The sequence below is a fragment of the Heloderma suspectum genome, chromosome 4 (genome assembly GCF_057233095.1).
Source record: "Heloderma suspectum isolate Gila_16-S chromosome 4, 16-S_ref, whole genome shotgun sequence".
NCBI lineage: Eukaryota > Metazoa > Chordata > Lepidosauria > Squamata > Helodermatidae > Heloderma > Heloderma suspectum.
Window position 1 is genome coordinate 313,915,102 of NC_139461.1, and position 18,626 is coordinate 313,933,727.

Below are 18,626 nucleotides of genomic sequence, written 5' to 3' on the forward strand. Positions count from 1 at the left end.
TAGCCATTGATAGCCTTCTCCTCCAGGAATTTGTCTAACCCTCTTTTAAAGTCATCCAAACTGGTGGCCATCACCATGTCTTGTGGTAGCGAATTCCACAGTTTGACTATGCACTGTGTGAAGAAGTCCTTCCTTTACTCTGTCCTGAATCTCCCACCAATCAGCTTCATGGGGTGACCCCACTGGGTTCTAGTAGTATACAAGAGGGAGATAAATGTCTCCCTATCCACATTCTCCACACTGTGCATTATTTTGTACACCTCTGTTATGTCTCCCCTTACTCGCCTATTTTCCAAGTTAAACAATCCCCGCTGTTTTAACCTTCCCTCACGGGGGGGGGGGGGGGGGTGCTCCAGCCCCTTGATCATTCTAGTTGCCCTTTTCTGCATAAGGATCTCATTGCATTTTAAGTGACCCAAATCTGAGAACATCTACCATGGCCCCAACTATGGCCCAGAACGGTCCTCTGCAAGGCCACAGACGGGACTTGCTATGCTGTATTCAAACAACAGCCCCTTCTGTGGGACCCTGAGGGGCTTCAAATGGGCCTCAAGGGCCCTGCAAATTCCTGTGTCGGCTGGCAGAGCTTTGCATGCTTCTGCCTGCACCACTGCAACCAAAGCAGTCCTTTGGACTGCAGGCATTAGGTATCCTTGCAAGGTTCAGTAACACTTCTGAGACCAGAGCAGCTGGCCATGCTAAGTAGGAGCCGAAATAGGGGGAATCCAGGCCCTGCTCCAAAGTAGCCCCACATTTTTTTTTATAAAGCTACAGCAGTAGTTGGAATTTAATTAAATGTACATTCAAAGCCAGATGCTTATTCAAGACCAGAAAGATGGATTCCAAAATGCTGATTTCCACGTGCACATTCAGTTTGAGAAACTCTCCCAGTCACTCCAAAAACAAGACATTTCTGCTCCAGGTAGAATTTTGGAACAACTACAAACCACATTCAAACAACTCCTTACCAAAAGCGAGGACTCAAAATACTGCACAAGTGAACTGTTTCAAAAAACAGAAATCTGATGTTTGAACTTCAAAAGCTCACCCCATTTGGTTTTTAATGCCAAAACTTGGGTACAGTCACCAGAGTTTGACACACAAAGACAGACATGCCATAATACAGGTCTGAAGCCTAGACAACGTTAAATTGCAAATCTGAATACTCAAGGGGATGTTGTTGTTGTTGTTGTTGTTCAGTCGTGTCCGACTCTTCGTGACCCCATGGACCATAGCACGCCAGGCCTTCCTGTCCTGCGCTCTCTCCCGGAGCGTGCTCAAGTTCATATTCATTGCATCCGTGATGCTATCTAGCCATCTCATCCTCTGCCGTCCCCTTCTCCTTTTGCCTTCAGTCTTTCCCAGCATCAGGGTCTTTTCCAGGGAGTTTTCTCTTCGCATTAGGTGGCCAAAATATTGGAGCTTCAGCTTCATTATCTGTCCTTCCAATGAGCACTCAGGGTTGATTTCCTTTAGGATGGATTAATTTGACCTCCTTGCAGTCCAGGGGACTCGTAAGAATCTTCTCCAGCACCACAGTTCGAAAGCATCAATTCTTCGGCGCTCAGCCTTCCTTATAGTCCAGCTCTCACAGCCATACATTACTACTGGGAAAACCATAGCTTTGATTAGACGGACCTTTGTCGGCAAGGTGATGTCTCTGCTTCTTACTATGCTGTCTAGGTTGGCCATAGCTTTCCTCCCAAGGAGCAAGCGTCTTTTAATTTCATGGCTACAGTCACCGTCTGCGGTGATCTTGGAGCCCAAGAAAGTAAAATCTGTCACTGCTTCCATTTCCTCCCCTTCTATATGCCAGGAAGTGATGGGGTCAGATGCCATGATCTTCGTTTTTGTAATGCTGAGTTTCAAACCAGCTTTTGCACTCTCCTCTTTCACCCTCAACAAGAGGCTCTTGAGATCCTCTTCGCTTTCTGCCATTAGGGTGGTATCGTCTGCATATCGGAGGTTGTTGATAATTCTCCCAGCAATCTTAATTCCGACCTCTGATTCATCCAACCCGGCTTTTCTCATGATGTACTCTGCATATAAGTTAAATAAGCAGGGTGACAATATGCAGCCTAGTCGTACTCCTTTCCCAATTTTGAACCAATCGGTTGTTCCATCTCTGGTTCTTACTGTTGCTTCTTGACCCTCGTACAGGTTTCTCAGGAGACAGGTAAGGTGGTCTGGTACTCCCATCACTTTAAGAATTTGCCACAGTTTGTTGTGATCCACACAATCAAAGGCTTTAGCGTAGTCAATGAAGCAGAAAGAGACGTTTTTCTGGAATTCTCTTGCTTTCTCCATGATGCAGCGAATGTTGGCGATTTGATCTCTAGTTCCTCTGCCTCTTCGAAACCCAGCTTGTACTTCCGGTAGTTCTCGGTTCGCATACTGCTGAAGCCTAGCTTGTAGGATTTTGAGCATCACCTTGCTGGCATGTGAAATGAGCGCAATGGTGCGGTAGTTTGAACACTCTTTGGCGTTGCCCTTCTTTGGAATTGGAATGTAAACTGACCTTTTCCAGTCTTGTGGCCACTGTTGAGTGTTCCAGATTTGTTGGCATATTGAATGCAGCACTTTAACAGCATCATCTTTTAGGATTTTAAATAGCTCGGCTGGAATACTGTCATCTCCGCTAGCTTTGTTGTTACTAATGCTTCCTAAGGCCCACTTGACTTCACTCTCGAGGATGTCCGGCTCAAGTTCAGTGACCGCACTATCATGGCTATCAGGGACATTCAGATCTTTCCTGTATAGTACTTCTGTGTATTCTTGCCACCTCTTCTGAATCTCATCTGCTTCCGTTAAGTCCCTGCCTTCTTTGTCCTTTATCATGCCCGTCTTTGCACAAAACGTTCCCTTGAGATCTCCAATTTTCTTGAAGAGATCTCTAGTCTTTCCCATTCTGTTGTTTTCCTCGATTTCTTTGCATTGTTCATTTAAGAAGGCCTTCTTGTCTGTCCTTGCTATTCTCTGGAACTCTGCATTCAGGTGGGTATATCTTCCCCTTTCTCCCTTGCTTTTCGCTTCCGTTCTTTCCTCAGCTACTTGTAAAGCCTCATCAGACAGCCACTTGGCTTTCTTGCATTTCTTTTTCTTTGGGATGGATTTCGTTGCTGCCTCCTGAACAATGTTACGGACCTCCGTCCATAGTTCCTCAGGCACTCTGTCTATCAGGTCTAATCCCTGAAATCTATTCCTCACCTCCACTGTATATTCATCAGGGATATGATTTAGGTCATACCTGAACGGTTTAGTGGTTTTCCCGACGTTCTTCAATTTAAGCCGAAATTTTGCAAGAAGCAGCTCATGATCTGAGCCACAGTCAGCTCCAGGTCTTGTTTTTACTGACTGTATGGAGCTTCTCCATCTTTGGCTGCAAAGGACATAATCAATCTGATTTCGATATTGACCATCTGGTGACGTCCATGTGTAGAGTCGCCTCTTGTGCTGTTGGAAAAGAGTGTTTGCTATGATCAGCATGTTCTGTTGGCAAAACTCTATTAGCTTTTGTCCTGCTTCATTTTGTACACCAAGGCCATGCCTGCCTGTTATCCCGGTGATTTCTTGACTTCCTACTTTAGCATTCCAATCCCCTATGATGAAGAGGACATGTTTTTTTGGTGTTACTTCTAGAAGGTGTTGTAGGTCTTCATAGAACCGATCAACCTCAGCTTCTTCGGCCTCAGTGGTTGGGGCATAGACTTGAATTACTGTGATGTTGAATGGTTTGCCTTGGATTCGTACTGAGATCATTCTATCATTTTTAAGATTGTACCCCAGTACTGCTTTTCCCACCCTTTTGTTGACTATGAGTGCTACTCCATTTCTTCTAAGGGATTCTTGCCCACAATAGTAGATGTGATGGTCACCTGAATTAAATTCGCCCATGCCTGTCCATTTTAGTTCGCTGATTCCCAAGATGTCGATGTTCAATCTTGCCATCTCATGTTTGACCACCTCCAGCTTACCTTGATTCATTGATCTGACATTCCAGGTTCCTAAACAATCTTGTTCTTTACAGCATCGGATTTTCTTTTCACCACCAGACACATCCACAGCTGAGTTTCCTTTCGGCTTTGGCCCAGCCGCTTCACTCTTTCTGGCGCTACTTGGAAATACCCTCTGCTCTTCCCCAGTAGCATATTGGACACCTTCCGACCTGAGGGGCTCATCTTCCGGCGTCATCTCTTTTAGCCTTGTGATACGTTCCATGGGGTTTTCTTGGCAAGAATACTGGAGTGGGTTGCCATTTCCTTCTCCAGTGGACCACATTTTGTCAGAACTCTCTGCCATGACCTGTCCGTCTTGGGTGGCCCTGCACGGCATAGCTTATGGCTCAAGGGGATGACCTCCACATAAAAATGTAAAATGTGAGAATTGGGTGAAAATACTTTCCCCCAAAATCTTTCCAACTGCAATGCTTAGCACTGCTTTAATTCACTGTCAAACACAACAATGAACTAGACAGTACTTATCAGAAATTGCAACCTAAACCCTGCAGTTTTCATTGTGCTTTGGAGAAGAGGAGGGAAATCAAGACTGGCCTCCTTGGAGCACATATTTTGTTGCAGTTTTTGTGGCACATTTTTTCAATGCAGTAAATAAGTGCATATCTGGGGATTTCCTTTGTTTGTTTTTGAACACCCACTGATATTCCTCACTAGTGGTGAATTGTTTTTGTTCACTGTCATCATCAGATGTGGTAAGTTCAGTATTTCTTGCTAACATTGCCGCACCTTGTGCTCAAAAGGAGAAAACAACAGCTCTGAAATCAGCAGCCGATTGGGTCGATGGGAATTCTGGATCTCTCCACAAAGCCAGCATCCCTGGGGAGCAGCTGCGTGGTGGAGAGAAACGGAGAAAAGGAACGGGAGCCACAAGAAGTTTGAGTCTGCAATGCCTGATGTTCACTCACGCTTCAGTGCTGGGAGCCAGGAAAAACACTGCTTTGGAGGTGACATTTGCAGTTGGCTCATTACTCCTTTCAAAAGAGTTTGGCATCAAAGAGCCAGCTTCAAACAGGCTCACATGCGCATATGCAAGAGCTAATTAACCGCCAGGGAGGAGCTGCTGGGAACAAGCCCAGCCCCACTGTGCTGACTGGTGGGGAAAGTCTGTGGATGCATTCTGGGCTGGCAGTCTGGGGAGGGAGGGGGGGTAAGTGAAGCTTTGATGGGCCAAGCCTTTTATTCTGGCAGCTCCTTTCCCCAGAAAGGTGGGAGGATGAGCTTTGACTAAATCCTACCTTCGTGTTCCTTTTCTGAGGTTCCAACCTTCTTGATTTTCTTTGGGGACTTCATGAAGAGCGGGAAGAGGGTCCGAAGGCCGAGAATGTCGACAAACTTGTGGCAGTTGTCTGCCCCCTCAGGCCCAATCATGGCATGATCCAGCACTTTCAGGGCGCTGCTCCTGGAGACCTTCTTCTCTCTATAAAAAGCAACGGTTGTCAGTGAAGCAGGCGGCAGTGTGCTTCGCGACAAAATAAAGGTTTCCCTATGCTATTCAGATGAGGCTCCAAAATTTAATTTCAGTCTGCAGAAAGGAGATTTTGGCGCCCACCATTGTAGGTCAGGCATCTAAACGTCACTCCCTTCCTTCTTTCTCCTGCGGTGTCTGCCATGCAGACACACTTGCCCCTTAAGGAACCCCCACTGAAATGGTAAACGGTGATGCACAAGAGACCTGCCCATATGTTAGTAGGCAAGCAACACACTGAAGCCAAAAGGCTTCAGCCAAACTGCTAATGTGCTTCTACAGTATGATCACTCACTATTAATCACCATTTCCAGGGCCACTAATTTGGATGGCACTTTCCATTTGCCAAGTGCTTTGTCAGGCTTATTGTGCTTGCTCCCACAGTTTGGATCACCATTATACCTATTTTACAGATGGCAAACCCAAAGCTGAAGGAGAGACTGACTAGGCCAAGCATGCACAATGAGCACAGGACAGAGGCGGGACCCAAGTCTCCGAGCTCCAAGTCAAACTCTCCATCCAGGAGACTACGCTGGCCATCACCCATCTCAGTGCTTGAGTTGGACCTCTTTGGATTCCACAGCTGGATTTCATAGGCTAACCTTTGAGAGAGAGTGAGTGATCAAATGGGGAAAAGGAGATGGTTCCCAAGTCCAGATTGGTTCCTATTAACTGTACACCCAATAAGGGACTTGCCCTGAAGTTAAGCCACAACTGAGAAATTTTCAAACTTGAACCATGGTGCATATTTATTCTGCACAAGATTTTCCAGGGCAGTTCCTGCGGTTTTATTGACCTTTTGCACAAAGGGCCCCAGCTTCCCCTCTCACTGCTGTAACTAGCAAGGAATGAGGCGCAAATGGATATGTCAAGGGGAAAAACACTCCCTACTCAGAGCATATCGATCCACTAATCATGTTTCATATTTCTTGTATGACAGCTACACGTGTGTGCAAATAAGCAGAAGCGGAGAGGAGAGGAAAGGAAGAAACTGTGTTCAACTGCGATTCCATTTTGCGCTTTCTTCTCAAGTACACCCCTAGTCCATGCAGTCTGTGAAGGGGCCCTTCCCATTCTCCCAGCCTTGGGGGAAGTGGTGCTTCCGCAGCACCTCCTCCTCAGGCAACAGAGAATGACACAATGGCAGAAGCAGCCCTGCTGGGCCAGATCAAAGATCCACCTGGTCCCGCCTCCTGCGTCTCACAACGGCCAAGTAGATGCTTCTGGGAAGCCTGCAGACAGGGCAGGAAGGCAGAAGCTCCCCCCTGCCCACCCCAAGGCATTCCTAGGCAGGGCAGGCCGGCTCAGAGCCTGGAGGTTTCACTTCACTGTCTTGGTGAATAAAGAGCCCTCTTCTCCATCAAGGGATCTAATCCCCCTTTGGACCCATCTCAGCTAGTGGTCACCAGCTCCAGATCCCGTGGTAGCTAATTCCACACGTTAATTCTGCATTGTGCAAAGGACTGTCAGGGTGGAAACTGTGCAGATAGAACCCCAGAGCAGTTCTGATTCTGAGGAGGAACAGCAATCCATGGGAGAGGAGCCAGCTCATCCCTCACAGGCACAGCAGCTGGCAGAGATTCCTCCTGCCGGCATTCCTGAGATAGATAGTGATCCTGGTTGTGGCGAAGGGGCTTGCGTAACTCAGTGAAGCCATAAGCTATGCCGTGCAGGGCCACCCAAGACGGACAGGTCATGGCAGAGAGTTCTGACCAAATGTGGTCCACTGGAGAAGGAAATGGCAACCCACTCCAGTATTCTTGCCTAGAAAACCCCATGAACATTTCACAAGGCTAAAAGAGATGACGCCGGAAGATAAGCCCCTCAGGTCGAAAGGTGTCCAATATACTACTGGGGAAGAGCAGAGGGTATTTCCAAGTAGCGCCAGAAAGAGTGAAGCGGCTGGGCCAAACCCGAAAGGAAACTCAGCTGTGGATGTGTCTGGTGGTGAAAAGAAAATCCGATGCTGTAAAGAACAAGATTGTTTAGGAACCTGGAATGTAAGATCAATGAATCAAGGTAAGCTGGAGGTGGTCAAACATGAGATGGCAAGATTGAACATCGACATCTTGGGAATCAGTGAACTCAAATGGACAGGCATGGGCGAATTTAATTCAGGTGACCATCATATCTACTATTGTGGGCAAGAATCCCTGAGAAGAAATGGAGTAGCACTCATAGTCAATAAAGGGGTGGGAAAAGCAGTACTGGGGTACAATCTTAAAAATGATAGAATGATCTCAGTACGAATCCAAGGCAAACCATTCAACATCACAGTAATACAAGTCTATGCCCCAACCACTGAGGCCGAAGAAGCTGAGGTTGATCGGTTCTATGAAGACCTACAACACCTTCTAGAACTAACACCAAAAAAAGATGTCCTCTTCATCATAGGGGATTGGAATGCTAAAGTAGGAAGTCAAGAAATCACTGGGATAACAGGCAGGCATGGCCTTGGTGTACAAAATGAAGCAGGACAAAAGCTAATAGAGTTTTGCCAAGAGAACACGCTGATCATAGCAAACACTCTTTTCCAACAGCACAAGAGGCGACTCTACACATGGACATCACCAGATGGTCAATATCGAAATCAGATTGATTATGTCCGTTGCAGCCGAAGATGGAGAAGCTCTATACAGTCAGTCAAAACAAGACCTGGAGCTGACTGTGGCTCAGATCATGAGCTGCTTCTTGCAAAATTTCGGCTTAAATTGAAGAACGTCGGGAAAACTACTCAACCATTCAGGTATGACCTAAATCATATCCCTGATGAATATACAGTGGAGGTGAGGAATAGATTTCAGGGATTAGACCTGATAGACAGAGTGCCTGAGGAACTATGGACGGAGGTCCATAACATTGTTCAGGAGGCAGCAACGAAATCCATCCCAAAGAAAAAGAAATGCAAGAAAGCCAAGTGGCTGCCTGATGAGGCTTTACAAGTAGCTCACGAAAGAAGGGAAGCGAAAAGCAAGGGAGAAAGGGGAAGATATATCCAACTGAATGCAGAGTTCCAGAGAATAGCAAGGAGAGACAAGAAGGCCTTCTTAAATGAACAATGCAAAGAAATCGAGGAAAACAACAGAATGGGAAAGACTAGAGATCTCTTCAAGAAAATCGGAGATCTCAAGGGAACGTTTTGTGCAAAGACGGGCATGATAAAGGACAAAGAAGGCAGGGACCTAACGGAAGCAGATGAGATTAAGAAGAGGTGGAAAGAATACACAGAAGAACTATACAGGAAAGATCTGAATGTCCCTGATAGCCATGATAGTGCGGTCACTGAACTTGAGCCGGACATCCTCGAGAGTGAAGTCAAGTGGGCCTTAGGAAGCATTAGTAACAACAAAGCTAGCGGAGATGACAGTCTTCAAGCTGAGCTATTTAAAATCCTAAAAGATGATGCTGTTAAAGTGCTGCATTCAATATGCCAACAAATCTGGAACACTCAACAATGGCCGCAAGACTGGAAAAGGTCAGTTTACATTCCAATTCCAAAGAAGGGCAACGCCAAAGAGTGTTCAAACTACCGCACAATTGCGCTCATTTCACATGCCAGCAAGGTGATGCTCAAAATCCTACAAGCTAGGCTTCAGCAGTATGCGAACCGAGAACTACTGGAAGTACAAGCTGGGTTTCGAAGAGGCAGAGGAACTAGAGATCAAATCGCCAACATTCGCTGCATCATGGAGAAAGCAAGAGAATTCCAGAAAAACGTCTCTTTCTGCTTCATTGACTACGCTAAAGCCTTTGATTGTGTGGATCACAACAAACTGTGGCAAATTCTTAAAGTGATGGGAGTACCAGACCACCTTACCTGTCTCCTGAGAAACCTGTACGAGGGTCAAGAAGCAACAGGAAGAACCAGAGATGGAACAACCGAGTGGTTCAAAATTGGGAAAGGAGTACGACAAGGCTGCATATTGTCACCCTGCTTATTTAACTTATATGCAGAGTACATCATGAGAAATGCCGGGTTGGATGAATCACAGGTCGGAATTAAGATTGCTGGGAGAATTATCAACAACCTCCGATATGCAGACGATACCACCCTAATGGCAGAAAGCGAAGAGGATCTCAAGAGCCTCTTGTTGAGGGTGAAAGAGGAGAGTGCAAAAGCTGGTTTGAAACTCAGCATTACAAAAACGAAGATCATGGCATCTGGCCCCATCACTTCCTGGCATACAGAAGGGGAAGAAATGGAAGCAGTGACAGATTTTACTTTCTTGGGCTCCAAGATCACCGCAGACGGTGACTGTAGCCATGAAATTAAAAGACGCTTGCTCCTTGGGAGGAAAGCTATGGCAAACCTAGACAGCACAGTAAGAAGCAGAGACATCACCTTGCCGACAAAGGTCCGTCTAATCAAAGCTATGGTTTTCCCAGTAGTAATGTATGGCTGTGAGAGCTGGACTATAAGGAAGGCTGAGCCCCAAGAATTGATGCTTTCGAACTGTGGTGCTGGAGAAGACTCTTACGAGTCCCCTGGACTGCAAGGAGGTCAAATCAATCCATCCTAAAGGAAATCAACCCCGAGTGCTCATTGGAAGGACAGATACTGAAGCTGAAATATTTTGGCCACCTAATGCGAAGAGAAAACTCTCTGGAAAAGACCCTGATGCTGGGAAAGACTGAAGGCAAAAGGAGAAGGGGACGGCAGAGGATGAGCCCCATGATATCCTGATGAGCAAACTAGCTCGAAGTGGGCTAGATGAAACAACGATCCGGTGGATCCACAGTTGGCTACAGAATTGGACTCAAAGAGTGCTTATCAATGGGACCTTCTCAAGCTGGGGAGAGGTAACGAGTGGGGTACCGTAGGGCTCAGTCCTGGGCCCAGTGCTCTTCAACATTTCTATTAATGACTTGGAGGAGGAGGTGCAGGGAATGCTGATCAGATTTGCAGATGACACAAAATTGGGAGGGATAGCTAATACTTTGGAAGACAGAAACAAAAATCAAAGTGATCTGGATAGACTGGAGCGCTGGGCAGAAAACAACAGAATGGCATTTAATAGGGACAAATGCCAAGTTCTGCACCTAGGAAAAAGAAACCAAATGCACAGTTACAAGATGGGGGATACGTGGCTCAACCACACTACGAGCGAGAAGGATCTTGGAATTGTTGTCGATCACAAGCTGAATATGAGCCAACAATGTGATGTGGCTGCAAAAAAGGCAAATGCTCTTTTGGGCTGCATTCATAGAAGCATCGCTTCCAAATCCCGGGAAGTCCTAGTTCCCCTCTACTCAGCACTGGTTAGGCCTCATCTGGAGTACTGTGTCCAGTTCTGGGCACCACACTTTAAGAAGGATGCAGACGAACTGGAGAGGGTTCAGAGGAGGGCAACAAAGATGATCAGGGGACTGGAAACAAAGCCCTATGAAGAGAGACTGAAAGAACTGGGCATGTTTAGCCTTGAGAAGAGAAGACTGAGGGGAGATATGATAGCGCTCTTCAAGTACTTGAAAGGTTGTCACAGAGAAGAAGGCCAGGATCTCTTCTCGATCATCCTAGAGTGCAGGACACGGAATAATGGGCTCAAGTTACAGGAAGCCAGATTCCGGCTGAACATCAGGAAAAACTTCCTGAGTGTCAGAGCAATACGACAATGGAACGAATTACCTGGGGAGGTGGTGGGCTCTCCTACACTGGAGGCCTTCAAGACGAGGCTGGACAGCCATTTGTCAGGGATGCTCTGACTTGGATTCCTGCATTGAGCAGGGGGTTGGACTCGATGGCCTTGTAGGCCCCTTCCAACCCTACTATTCTATGATTCTATGAGATGGCTTGATAGCATCACCGATGCAATGAATATTTTTATTTATTTATTTATTTATTTCTATACTGCCCAATAGCCGAAGCTCTCTGGGCGGTTCACAAAAAGAGAACTTGATATGAACTTGAAAAAATATGAACTTGAGCACGCTCCAGGAGAGAGTGCAGGACAGGAAGGCCTGGCATGCTATGGTCCATGGGGTCACGAAGAGTCGGACACGACTGAACGACTGAACAACTGGTAGCGAGAGAGCACTGGAGGGGAGCTTGCTGGACGCTCGACGCCGGGAGCGACAACAGTTGGAGGGCGCGGAAAGGAGGCATAGCACTCGTTTGGCGCGCAGGCAACAGTCGCGTCCCGAGGACCCAAGGGAAAGAGGGAGGATCTCTTTCTAGCCCATAAGTTCAGGGTCTTCCCGTGATTCTCCTTCAAACAGGGACCAACTGCCTAACCTGGAGCATAGGCTACTCTGCTATCTTTCCCCAGTGCTGTTCCTTGCTTAGTCACTGGTGATTAGCATCTGAAAGAGTCATTAAGGTGTAAAAGGATTAAAGCCTTGAAAATAATCCTTTTGTCTGTGTCTTGAGTTAGCTATTGGAGTAGACTGAAAGAGGCTGCCAGGGCGCTCCTGACAAGGACTATCTTTCAGGTTTCCTAAATCTAACTCTACTGCTCCACCTATTTCACTGGTGATCCCAAGTTCTTATATTAGGAGACAGAGACGAACACTCTCTATACACTTTCTCTGAACTATAAGTGTATACTCTTCTGTCATGCCCATCCCCTTCAGTCTTTTTTCAAAACTAAAAAAGCCCCAAATGCTTTAGCCTTTTTCCTTGTAAGCAAGGTGCTTGCTCCAGCCCCTTGATTATTTTGGTTTCCCTTTCTGGCACCTTCTCCATTACTGCTGATCCAGGCAGAATGTGCTATTCGGCAGGAGGATGTCCTTCTCTAGAAGGTCCACTGAAAGGAACCAAGCTCTTGCATAGCTCCCATTCATTTAAATGGCAGTCACAGAGAACTTCCTGCTGGATGTGTCCAAATAATTTTCACAAGGGCTGCTTTGTAGTCATTTATTTTACACTTGTGTGTTTTTCTTCCCACACACCAGCTTTGGCCAGCAAATGCAAAGTGCACGTTAGCAAATGAAGCAGGATTTGCTGCTTCTCCACAACTGCTGCCAGCACAAGTGTGGCAAGGAACGAGATAGCCACCTGTGTGAAATGCTGCTGTAAAATGCCACTGTGGACATGTATTTGTAATTCATGCCAACAAAAGGAATGCAAGAAGCATGCATTTGATAGCAGACGCCGCTTCATTCAGCAAAGCATAGTTTCCAATTTGTTCGAGAAGGGCGTTTCATTTTGAGAAACAACATTCTGAAACATAAACGGAAAGAACAGCCACTGGGATGCTTGAACTGGAACATGAACAGATGAGAGAAAGGGAAGAAAGAGAGAACCAATCTTGGCAGCCTCTTCTGAGTCAACACTGATCACTTCAAGAGAAAAGAGAATACAAGAGAAAGCTAAAAGACCAGCATAGCCACACACTGAGACCAACAATGCAGGAACAGCTCCTTAACCTGCCTTCTTGACTGGAACAAGGGTCTGCATTACCAAAGGCAGAAACAGAACTCAGACATCCAGCTTGTCCTGAGTGGAAGGGAGCCAAGAAGCCATGAGGAAAGAGGGTCAAGACTGCAGAAGGCTCAGCGACGCGTCGCAAGAAACATGTACGTGTCCAGCAGCTCATAAGTCTGGGAAAGCAGACTAAAGTAGGAGTGGTAGCTTTGGAACCACTGACAAAACTCCGGGCGGTTGGCAAAGGTTCTGACTCCCAATTTTTTTAACAGAAGCAACGATATCTTTTCTCACCTAAATTAGGCTGCTAAAATGAGGAAAGGTTGGGATAACCAGGACTAGACACCTGTTTAAGCTCAGTTCAGTTCTGGTACTGAAAACAACCCCTTAGGCTGAAAATGTGCTCAGAAGCACCCTGTCCTTTAATTTTAAGTGGGTTTCTTTTGCATTTGGCTCTGGTTGGTGGATCTTGGGGTTCTAGTAAAAAATCCAAAACCAAAGGAGAAGTGGCATGCCTGAAGTCTGTCCTCCGCTGCTTTAGAAGAAACAACTTATATTTTCAGCCCACTCTTTCTCCAAAGGAGGGGCTCAAGGCCACATACATGGTCCACTTGGACCCCCAATCTCCACACCACCATTTTATTCTGACAACTCTGTGATGTAGGTTAGGCGAAGGGAAAGCAGCTGGTCCAAGGTTGCCCAGCAAGCTTCACTGCCGAGTCGGAATCTGAACCCAGGTCTCCCCAGTTGGAGTCCAACGCTCTAGCCACTACACTGAGTGTAGAGATATGGAGGCGCATTACAGAAGGGGAAGGGGGAATTGGCACACAGCTGGGAATTGGCAGCTACCCTGCATCTCCTGTAATGTTATGTTTCACCCCAAGTAGGGACACCTCAACTGCTTTCTTAGAACCCAAAGAATAGTAGGGAGGTGCTGTTTATGCACAGAGGAGGGCTTCTAACTGGAAAAGTTATTGTTATTACCATGAGCACTTCTTAGTGGTTTGAAAACTAAGCCAGGGAGGGGGTCGCTATTCCTTGCCAATGTATCAGTTCTTGTTTATACCTGCATTTATATCCTGAGAGATTTGAGTCAGCTAAAACATATTTAAAAGCAAACACAAACAAAATATTACATATGAAACAAAAAAAATCATATATAATTCTTGCATCCCCTCACTTTCCCACCCAACTACTCATGCATCCTATTTTCTACCAAAAAGTCCTCTTCTCCAAACGCTGCGTTCTTATTCCATCAGATGCATTCAAGAGCCTCTGACAGGTTGGCAGTTCTGAACGTTTCAGGAAAAAATGAGGCCATAAAAAACATTTCTAACTAACCCAACCTCTGTCAATTCCCAGTTGTTCTTTAAGCCATAGCCCAGGCTTGCACAGTTCCCTTAAAATATGAAATTCTAAGCATTTAAACTTAAAAATATAATAATCATATTGTCAGCCTTATTAGAAACCTGGCCTAATGGCATGTTATGGCAACGAATTCAACAGGTTACCTTTTGGAAGCTCAACGGAGCACAGCGCTTAAAAAAAGGAATATGATGTGATGTATACTTCACTTCTCTCTCTTATTCGCTCGCTCGCTCGCTCGCTCACTCACTCACTCACACACCTCCTCACTTTCAACTCTCCTTCACCTTGTGAGTCAAAATAATAAAAGGCTAAAAAAATAAAGTTCAGGTTTTGGCTGGGGAACTTAAGGACTCTTTTTTGGGGAAGTAATTGCATATTGATCAGCATTTAGGCAGGTTGCAAGGAGCTGATCCCTGGAATATTCATTGGGTTTAAGTTCAGGCTTTTGGAGATCAATAGCTGTTTGACTGGACTGTCTCAGCTTGATTTTATTTGAAATATTTATTCTACTAGAGGCCAAGCAGTTTATCTCAGTCTCTTCATGGGCTTCCTGAAGTCTCCCTTGGATGGGAACTAATTCAAATACCAGTGCCCAGGAGCCTCACCAAATGAGGACTGAACTGGACCTTAGGCAGGCTGGCAACAACTTGGTTGCACCGACACCTTCTGGGGGCCACTTCTCCTGCATGCTCCTGTGATCCACCAAGCCAAATGCAGCCCACTCAGGCTCAATAAGCCTCCTGGGTTTGTTATCTGGCCAGGACTGGAAGAAACGTGCGTGTGAGTGTGTGTGTGTGTGTGTGTGTGTGTGTGTGAGAGAAGCACAATACATAGCTACATTCGGCTTGATGGGTGGCAAGTTGTAGAGACAGATAGCATGAAGATGCTCTCTGGGAGAGTTCTCAGGGGGGGGCATTCCAGTGGTGGGCAAAAATGCAATTCTTACAAATTTGCAGACACCACCCAAAAAACTCAAGCCAAAACAAAACACAAACCTATCACTCAGCTCCTGAAATTAACTAACAGCCCCGATGTTCCTCCGGAAAACAACAAAGGCAACGGAAACCTCTGGAGAATACCAAAGTGCTCTGGAAAGGCAGACCAGGAAGGTTGCCCAAGGTCAGGAGAAGACAGAATGTGTGGGAAAACCACAGACCATAAATGAGTGTTCACAGTACAAAAAGAAAGAGCAGAAGCTGGAGAAAAAGGAAGTGGGTGTGGCAATGGAAAGGGGGCATGCCCAGGCTGGAGAGCTTCATGGGCCAGATGAGGCCCATGGGATGCCCGTTTCCCATCCATGCATCACATGTTCCCCTACCTTACCCGTTATGAGCCTGGGCACCATTCAGGAGGGAGGACCAAAGGGCCCATTGAGACCTGAATGCATCGTATCTTCTCCCAAAGAGGAAGACCCCAAAGGCCAGGGGAAAAGATACTTCAACCCAAGGACTCTAAAGCTTCCAGAAAGATGCATTAGAAGAGTTGGCATGAGGATCTGATTCTGCTAGGTAAACACAGCATGAAGCTGCTAATAAAATAAAATTTCAGTAGATACACATTAATTTTCAGTTTCCAAGGACCTGATGTGACATGAAAACCAGAGGAGTAATGAAAGATTGTGCCGGGGCTGCTGCAGGCAAGCTGCACGGCACTCTGCACATCAATGTATTTGTCTTTTATTCTGTATGCCTGGTCATGCCCACAACCCTGCTTGCTTGTACAGGGCAGCTGGCAGACACCTATGCACACGTCAAGGAAAGCCACCGTGAACAGCTTCATAGCAGAGATCAGCCCACTCACACAGTGAGAGTGTCTGTGCAACCATTTTGCCCAATCCATTTAGTTTCATATGCACTCTTCCTGCACTTAAAAACCAAGACAAGCTCTCTCTCCTTTTGCCATAAATACAAGAGAGGCCTCCCTGGGAGGTCCCTTGAGAAAACAGGAGTATCTTCTCCCTACACAGGAGAGGAATAATACGTCTCATGTCAACGTTCCCAAGGAATTTGACAATGCAATTCTCTCTCCTCTTTCCACAGGGAAAGAAGGGAACCTTAGTTTCTCTCATGGAAGCCTCAGGCTGCTCCCAATCTGTGAAGAAATTGAATCATGCTTAGAGAGAGACCTTAAATGGATGTGACATTTCTAAACCTCCAGTTGGAGGTCATCAACCTGAAACTAAATTTCTTTCTTTTTAAATCTTATTGCAAACCGCCCAGGGAACTCTCATTATTGGACGATATACATAAATACATACAAACATAACTGAACCAAACCGGCTAATTTGCAGGCCAGGCAATTGCAAAGATAAATACCCCATCCCATCCTGCCCAACAACAGGAACATATATATTTAAGCAATCTCAACTCCTCCATGTCTTGGGATTCTCTCCTGTGTCAGGAATGTATTTATTATCCAGTCTATAGGAAGGTGATCTGAGGGTAGAGCCCCCCGTCTCTTGCTGCATAAGCCAACCACAACCCCACCCATTCCAACTGTTTACTTATTTGAAATTATTTTTAGGGGGCCTTTAAGGGTAGAACCCTCTCAAGGCAGCATACAAGATGAAAACAAAACAAAACAGTGCAAAACAAATGCAATAAAAAATATTCAGTACAAATTCTATAAAAACAGTTATCACCGATGAAGCATGCAGCCCACAGAGCATGGAAAGGCCAGTGAGAACAGGTGGGTCTCCAGAGCCTTCCTGAAGACCTGCGAAGGAAGGGCGTGACAAAGCCCTGATGCAGGTGGATTCCAAAGGTGTGGGGCCACCACCGAAGAGGCCCTCTTCTACCCTCTTACCTTCTTGACTGAGCTGATGCAGCTCCCTTCTCAGTGGTCAACCTTGCCCTCCAAGTAGAGAATGTGGCCCCTCTTCCACTCCGTAAGGTGCTTGTGACTGCCCCAACCTCCTTCTTCCCCATTCCCCACTTGTTTGACTTGTTATTCCAGAAAGCAACATAGCCCTTGCTAATGAAACTAGTACTGCCACTCCACTCTACATGTAACCAAAAGGAGTTGCCTCGTGCAGCGGTCTGTGCAGCAGTCCACTGAGCTGAGTGGTGTCTTCTGACTAGAAGCAGCTCTCCTGGTCCTCCAAAAGGGGTCCCTTTCTGGGCCTAGCTACCAGAGATCCTTTAAATGGGAGTGCCAGCAATTTAACCTGGGACTTTCTGTGCGCTAAAAGCATGCATTCTGCCAGTAAGCTATGGACCAACCCTCTATCACATCTTTCCTGGGGCTATGTACAGACAAGATCGTAGCTGAAGTTTTATTCCCTTCTCTCCAAAGCATGTTTGGAAGCAGCATTCAGGAAGATTTAGATGGCTATTTATGGCCCCAATTCTTACGAATTGCTGTAATAAATTCTGCCCCTGAAGAACCGCCCCTTGCCACTGGCAAGTCATGTCACCGACGATGATGGGAGGAGGAAAAATAAGTCAAGTTACACAGTGGCATCATAGACATCCTCCCCTTCTCCATCTCCACCACCACTGTTTTTCAGCCAGCCTCCCTGCCAAAGCCCAGCACTGCTACCCTCAAGGAAGGTTAGTCTGTCCCTCAGCACCTCACACCTACAGTTTAGAAGGCTTAACATTTGGAGGAACATGGGCATGACTTTCTTGCTGCAGTGGCAGGTGGCAAAATTACTTTCATTCCTGGGTAGCTATAAGTGTCATTGCTAAGAGAGATCTTGGACCTCAAGGAAACTTGAGAGCAGGAGGATCTGACCAAGGCAGAGATCCATGACCTAGTGACGTTTGTGCACTACACTCTCCATGGGCATAAGCAACTCTTACATCTGCCACAACCAAACAAACCCTAAGGATGCCAAGTGCATTCAGATTATGGGTAAGGAAGGTGCCAAAGAAGCAAAATGCTGCTCGTTAAGAACCGTTCCCCATTCCTCCCTCCACCACAACCACTGCTCTAGCCAGCATTTACTAGCTATCCCGTTGAACAAAAAAGAATTTCCCAGACATACAATAATCCTGCCCCCCCTCCAGCAATGATAACCTTACAAAATTCCTAACACTATAACCCCCAACTATGGAGCCAAAAATATATGCACCATGACAATTAAGATTGACCACCTCAAAACAGATTAGCCAGAACTGGAGTGGCTGAGTTCAGTAACAATCTGAGTGACAAGAGGGAAAGTGCCAGGTAAACCTTCCAAGGAAAAGTCTCCCACCAAATGGCTGCCAGTAACAAAAAAACCCCCTATTCCATGCCCTTGCCAACTATACCTGAGCAAAAGGTGACATATGGACCAAGGTCTCACCAGGTGATCTCAGTAAATGGGGAGGGATGCAGGGACGAAGATGCCCCTCAACGTGCACAGAAACAGGATTTTACATTGTGCCCAGAAGGAAGTTAGCAACCTATGCAGTGGAGCCAAGCTGCAGTT

General features: G+C 46.3%; 1 protein-coding gene across 3 annotated transcripts in view; it reads right to left on the reverse strand.

The window, feature by feature from the left end:
• The window catches only part of CTNNBL1 (catenin beta like 1), a 156,430-nt gene that overhangs the window by 49,842 nt on the left and 87,962 nt on the right, over positions 1–18,626 (reverse strand). For all 3 annotated transcript variants that reach the window (XM_084854908.1, XM_084854909.1, XM_084854910.1), the window contains one exon: positions 5,252–5,433. In XM_084854908.1, coding sequence (XP_084711034.1) covers positions 5,252–5,433 — 182 coding nt within the window. The remainder of the gene's footprint in view (positions 1–5,251; positions 5,434–18,626) is intronic.